This window comes from Lepisma saccharinum, chromosome 15 (assembly GCF_977018435.1).
Source record: "Lepisma saccharinum chromosome 15, izLepSacc3.1, whole genome shotgun sequence".
Classification (NCBI taxonomy): domain Eukaryota; kingdom Metazoa; phylum Arthropoda; class Insecta; order Zygentoma; family Lepismatidae; genus Lepisma; species Lepisma saccharinum.
Genome location: NC_139243.1, coordinates 46,032,319 through 46,039,045, shown reverse-complemented (window position 1 = coordinate 46,039,045; position 6,727 = coordinate 46,032,319). Strand labels below are relative to the sequence as shown.

The window sequence follows — 6,727 nt, the reverse complement described above, 5'->3', positions numbered from 1 at the left end:
TGGTATCAAAAATTCATATTTACAAAATTCAATGTTGCCACAGAAATGTCTTGAGACTGAAATGCATACTTAAGGTCATTTACATCTCCTCCTGCAACACACATATTCTGAAGTAATTTCTCATATGTTAAGCACTTTGAAAACACAAAACACGAATGAAAAATAATCAAGTTCCAGGTTGAGCATTGGAGCTTGGCTGCCCGTTGCTCACGCTCTGCCTCCGAGCTGGCACATTGGAATCCAGCCTGATATTCCGTGATGCTTGGCTGCTCTGCATGGCGGCTGCTGCTGCCGCCTTCAGCTCCCTCTGCCTCTTTCGCCAGTTGACCCACGCTGCGACCTCAGGGTTGTTCCTGTCTCCCTTCCCCTCCAGCTGCTGGTAGTAAGCCTCACGGAGGATTCTGAATGCCTGCAGGTTGGTGTATGGTAGTAGGGTGACGGGGTCATAATACCTAGCAGGAAGCCTACAATGCAAAACGAGATATTGTCAGCTTCTGTCTGTTACAAAAATTACTAAGAGTTAGTTATTCATGAGAACTTAATATTTCTCTCACAGCAGAATAGGACTGAGCCCATACCGATGGTGATACCAATGCCGAAGCTTGAAAATTGTAAAAATTAAAAAGTTGTTTAAAATACTGATTAATATAAGTGCATAAGTAATCTACTCCAATTATATGCATCAATTTACCAAGAGATTTGCTTTAAAATATTCAAGAATTACATCAGAATACTAAAATATGTATTATGAGATAAAAAAATCAAGTTTTACACAAAATTGGTGCAAAAAAAAAGGATAAACTGCATTTTGCACAATTTCCACGGCAATTAGACCTCTGAAAGTGTGGCGCAGCATTTTTGTGAATCTCTGAAAGACCAAAATATCGGAAAAGTATCAACCGATATTGGCCAATATCTATAAACTGGCACCGGTTTAGCCTTATAGAAGATATGTATAGAAATGTATAGAAGCTTCATATTTTTTTTAATAAACATGTTGCAAAATTTGAAGACTTAGCTTCAAATATGCCTTCCAATTCATGAATTAACTTAGTACTAGATATGAAAGGAGACATGAAAAATTCAATTTTTTTAAACTTTTTTTACTTCCACAGCTTTCCTTTACTGTTTGAAATGATGCACTTTTTCTCTTCATGAATGTGTGTGTGTTCTTTTTTTAATGCAGCAAGTTGACTGTCCAGTACATCAAGACACCTAGTAAAAGTCCCCCGTTTTTCTGTCTTAACATGATGGTTGTCTGCTGTTTGTTCCCATTGTTCCCACATCATATGGAGCTGCGCCTCTGGAAACATAAGTCGAATGCAGTTATTCAAATTTCGTGTGCATATCTACCATGATCCTCATATATTCCTCAGCATTCTAAAAACACACAATTAGATCAAGGAAAGCTAGGAAAGTAGTTGGCAATCTGCTGGGTAGCTTCAACACATTTTGCAAGGGCATTGAAAATTATCCTGATATTTTCATGGTATTTACATATGCAAGATGTGTGGCAGATCCCCAAGGCACTTAACAAATACTGGACGTAGGGTGCAGAAGAGTGAAAATCCACATTTCACATCTGGATATTTTCCCTTGAAATAATGGAATGTTTCCTTTAATGCCACTCAAAAACAAAGAACATATCTCTAAATTATCCACAATTTTTATACAGAAGGAAAAAGATAGATATACCATGGTCGCCTTGTAATCAAGGAGTTCTGGATTCAAAACCAGGTGGAGGCACCTAGTAGTTCAGATTCCACTCTAAACTGTAGGTCCAGTCCCGATTAGGCTACCTGTGCGTTCCCCACATTGAAAGAGTTAATAGATTAATGTTCAAAAGTGTATAATGAAGGTGAAGTTTCAAACAGCAACTGAAGATTTCTTGTGTTACCATCTTCCTTCACCTTATGAACCTGCACTACACATTTTAAAAATAAAATTAGCCAAACTGATGAACACCCAGTGCATGCTGAGTTGAAATGCTGACATTTTTACTTACTAAACTACTGCAGGTTATGTCTTGAATTGAATTCTTGTTTTGTTTTATTCATAGATAGAGTAATCGGGACTGGACCTACAGTATAGTTGGATTCAAACCACTGTGCCTGCACCAGATACATATGTATGTATGATTACAAGGTGATGACGGTACCACCATGCCATCAGGAAGGCCCTTGCAAGTATGGACCATATTACTGTGATACCATGCTGCAACATTGATTTGGTTGATTTAGTATTTTAAGTCCACTTTATGCACAGTAAGGCTAATCGGGACTGGACCTACAGTTTAAAGTGGAATCTGAACCACTATGTGCCTCCACTGGGTATCGAACCCGGGACCCCTTGATTACAAGGCGACAACGCTACCACTGCGCCATCGGGGAGGCCCGCTGCAACATTGAGTTCAAACAAACATCACACATGGTTTTAACCTATGAAATAGCATTGGGATTTCCATTGCAAGGATAACTTTAAGAATTATTTATTAAACAAAATTGGGATGTGTATGGTATTGTTCAATGCAAAGATGAGATTTCGGAGAATACATCAATATATAACACATACCTTAGAGTAAAGAATAAATGGAGTAGGGAATCAAGTAAAGTGAATGCTCCTAGCAGCATCTGATCCAGAATCGCAACCAATAGGCAGTGCAGCTACAGTCACGTGAGGGTGTTAAACTCCAAGAATTCATATCGACATGCATCACTGAAGGTGAACTCGGTTGAGTTTCATCTGTGATCAGAAACAGAATACCTAGATTTTCTCTAAAAATGCATGATTTCCTTACTCCGGTTATTTTTTACCTTAGCTCTGTAAGGTATGTATAATATATCGACATATTCTCTGAAACCTTATCTTTACATAGATCTACCATACACAGCACAATTTTATTTCGTAACTGCTCTCACAATATATAAAGCTAACCTTTGCAATGGGAATTCCAATGTAAACGTACACGACAAAACAATGTGACCACATTCCTTGAACTCAAATCGAGCTGTCATCTGCTGTTATGTCACCACTGATATGGTCCATTATAATAAAACAACAGAAGCATAATACCAACCTTGTGATTGGGCACATACTCCTTTGGGCTGGCTTCAATTTGTTTTGCTTGAAGGTGTCCTTAAAGACCCTCTCGTCTGTGAACGTGATGAATGTTCTTTCCACCCTGCCCTGGATCTTCTCGTCCTTCGTCTCCTTCTCTGCCTCCTCCAACTCCTGCTTCTCTTCCTCCTCCACGTTGATCTTCTCGGGAAGCTCTTCTATCAAAGGCATGGCAACCGAGTAGAACTGGATACGAGGGCCAGTGTACACTTTCTTCACAAGGCGAGCTTTCTTCTTCTCCAATTCAAGTTTCTGGTACTTCTCTGCAAGAAATGCATATAAATAAATAAAATAATATGTAACACTTGACATTAAAACAAAAGAAATTTTTTGTTTGTTTTTGTAACAATTGGCATTATTTCTCTATTATAAACTTTGTTTAAAAATAGCTGCCATTTTTTACTCGTGGCTTGTGGCACTTTTGGCCTTTGCAGATGGTTGTCGTAAATTTGGTAACTCCTGAGAAAAATTATAGAAAGCTGAATAAGATCATTGCTTTCAGTACATTTCAAACTAGGTTTTTTTACCATCTCTAATGCTAATGGTTGAAAATTAGAGCCAACATTGATATTAGCTTCACAACAAAAATTATGATTTTTTTTTTTCAGGGAAGTAATGTAATATCAGAGCTATAATTTTTCTTGGAGGAAAGATATTTATCAAATGTTTTAACAGATAATATTTGAGCTCTGTTACTGGTTTCTTCTTTCAGGTACAGCTCTTCGAAAATTCTTGCCATTCATTTTGTTTTCAAAATTTGAGACACAATATCTCTGATGGGAGACCTAATAACATTTGATATTTACAGCATAAAGAGTACTCGGTGAGGGTACTTGTAAAAAGTATTCTGAAATTGATATTCCACTGATAACAAAGTTACAACAGGGGGAATTTCGTCAAAAACAGCCAAACAAAAATGGCTACCATTTTTAAAGGAAGTCATGTAAACAGAAATAATGCCTGTTTTGAACTATTTTTGTACAGGGGTTACAACACCAAGAAAATCAAATTTTTGAAAAATTGTCAAGCAACCAGTGCTTAGTGTAATCTTAAATACCCAAGCAAACAACATGAAAAATGTAATATGGCGGTAAAAAACTTTGTGCCAGCGGAACTTCAACCAGATCCCCTTCTGTCGACCAGCTCTGATGATTCCGAGATGGATGCGAAAGCTTGTACAAACTCTTTAAAGTGTTTTTTTTATTTTGCTGTTGTGTGTTTTGTGTTGCTTTTAACAAGAATGAAAAATACAAAACAAAAATAAATAAATTAATGCACAATAAACAAGGAAATTCTGAGGAAATGACATCCTGGATTATTGATTAAAGGTGCCAGGACATAAGCGCATACCCTGAATGTATGCAGGTGGAGGCGGGCTTCTTCAGAGGGTTCCTTCCTTTATTATTTTGAAGTGATATTGATTGTGATTACAAGGGGAGAGACTGAGAGACTCCTCTGAAGGAGGAGACTGATAGGGCAAAATTCATAGTAGATTCAATTCCTAAGTATGGCAGCATTGTATGCTCTGGGACAGGAAACAAATGTGGGTCAAATTGAGGTGAAAGCGCCATTAATCATCATGGCATCATGTTCAGCAGAACACTATACATTCACTGCAGAAACTTACATCAGAAATAAATGTAGTGATTTTTAGTCACTTGATCAAGAAATCACTACAAAACTAGGAGTTTTAGTTTTCTCTTTCTCAATAGAGGGAATTAATTTCTGCTGCGTGGTAATCTGGGTTAAGGTCATGCTCTCTTAGCAGAGCCTCTGCTCAGGTGGGGACTGATGTACAGACACACCCAGAGTCTTTTGTGAATGAATGAAGGTTGGCTGTGAGAGAGCATGATAGGGAACATTTTGATCCACATAAGCTGGTACGTAGATTAAAGGAGATTGGATGTGTTGGACTGTCAATTGTCATGTGTTTGTGGCCGACCTCCATGGCAGAGTAGTTCGCACAGCACACTACAATGCCAGTGGTCCCAGGTTAAAATCCCAGCCTGGACATGGGTGTTCCTTGTAAGTGTCCTTTCATCAATTTCACCTTATCATCACTCATCTTCATTGTCATGATTAGCCAAGAGTGGCAGAAGAGTGATGCAAAATAACAAAACTTAAATAAAATTCATGTGTTCGGATCGTATCTGGGTCTGTACAATATGTGGATGCAGGAAAATTGGGGCAATAAAAAGTTTCGTAGCTCGTCTTTGTTGTAGGCTCCTTACTAGTAACTGCGCAAACTATTGTACAAATTATCTATAATTTATTTGGTACAATAAAATATTTGTTAAAATTACTATTTCTCTCCAGAGAAAACCAAAACCCTTTCATTATGGTTTAAATATTGAAACCCACATTGTATATAAGAGAGCCATTGTAGTAATATCTAGCTTGTCACCTTTATGTTAACAGGGAGATTCTTGTTTCTGATATCCATTATTGCACCATTACACCCAAGGCATGATGATGTTTAGAGGCATGCATATTTAGTTTTTTTGAGAACAAGAACAGGAAATGTGAGATATAACACATTAATGATCATTTTTCATTTGAAAAGAGTTAGGTGCATTTACCTACAATCTTTTGTTATGAAATGATGGAAAATGAACTGCAAAATGCAAAATAAATGTTATAACGAGGGCTGGTGAATACTTTGAAAAAACAATAAAGCCATTCCCACAATTTCACATGTCTTCTTTAATATTGATTGCAGAAACTTTTCCAGCAGCCCTCGTAAACACAGCACTTATGGGTGCTGGACGAGACACTTTTTGAAGTCTGAATTATCCTGAGAGTTATGCAGATAACAGAAAATTGATTAATTCTGCTGTAAATATTTGAGAAGAGAAAATGAACTCACACAGGAATAAACTGACTACTCTGAAAAATACATAAATATTCTATTAGAAGGGAAATATCTCTTTTGTGATTTAAATAAAATTAATGGTTTGATTCACAATTTTAACACTGATATGCTATTTTTTATACCACTTTTGATACCAAAATGTGCCCAGCTCTTGTACCAAAATCTTGATGTTTCATTCACCCTAAATATGTGGCTCTAATGATGTTGCATAATAAGTCAGCTGTTACTGTCCAAAGAATCATTTGCCCTCATTTTGGATTCAAACCTCATGCACGATCCTGAGGTGGGTGGAAGAGTTCTGTGGTACTGTATCAAGCAGTGACCAAAACAAAAAAATGGTCATCTAAAGTCACAGTGGACACTTGCAAAGTGTGATAGGTCTATGAGGCACTGTTCTGAAGACCTCGGTGATAGGTGCCAAATATGCCTTGTTGCTGGGAACGTCTTCAGAAATTGAGATTTGATTTTCATTATACTGAAAACAACATGCTACTATAGGTGGTATACCTTATCCTGTGTGCCAGTATTATTTTTAAATAAGTTCCTCCTTTCCTTTGTATATCATATAATTTCCTTACAAATTAAACCAACAACTTTGCCCAACCCCATATATGTAATAAAGAAAATGACTACAACTATATTCATTTTGTACTAATATGAAATTCATGTTATTAATTTACAGGGCAATTTTTAAACAAAGAAAGAAAAACTTCTTGCAACTATCCATTATACTGAAGT

General features: G+C 37.0%; 1 protein-coding gene across 1 annotated transcript in view; it reads right to left on the bottom strand.

Annotated features, from left to right (window-relative positions):
- YL-1 (Vacuolar protein sorting-associated protein YL-1) overlaps positions 1–6,727 on the bottom strand; it is a 40,172-nt gene continuing 33,445 nt past the window's right edge. Inside the window, exons 6-7 of the mRNA XM_083136442.1 lie at positions 3,077–3,380; positions 1–464 (exon numbers count right to left, since the gene is read on the bottom strand). Of these exons, the coding sequence (XP_082992568.1) occupies positions 167–464; positions 3,077–3,380 (602 nt within the window). The 3' untranslated portion in view covers positions 1–166. The remainder of the gene's footprint in view (positions 465–3,076; positions 3,381–6,727) is intronic.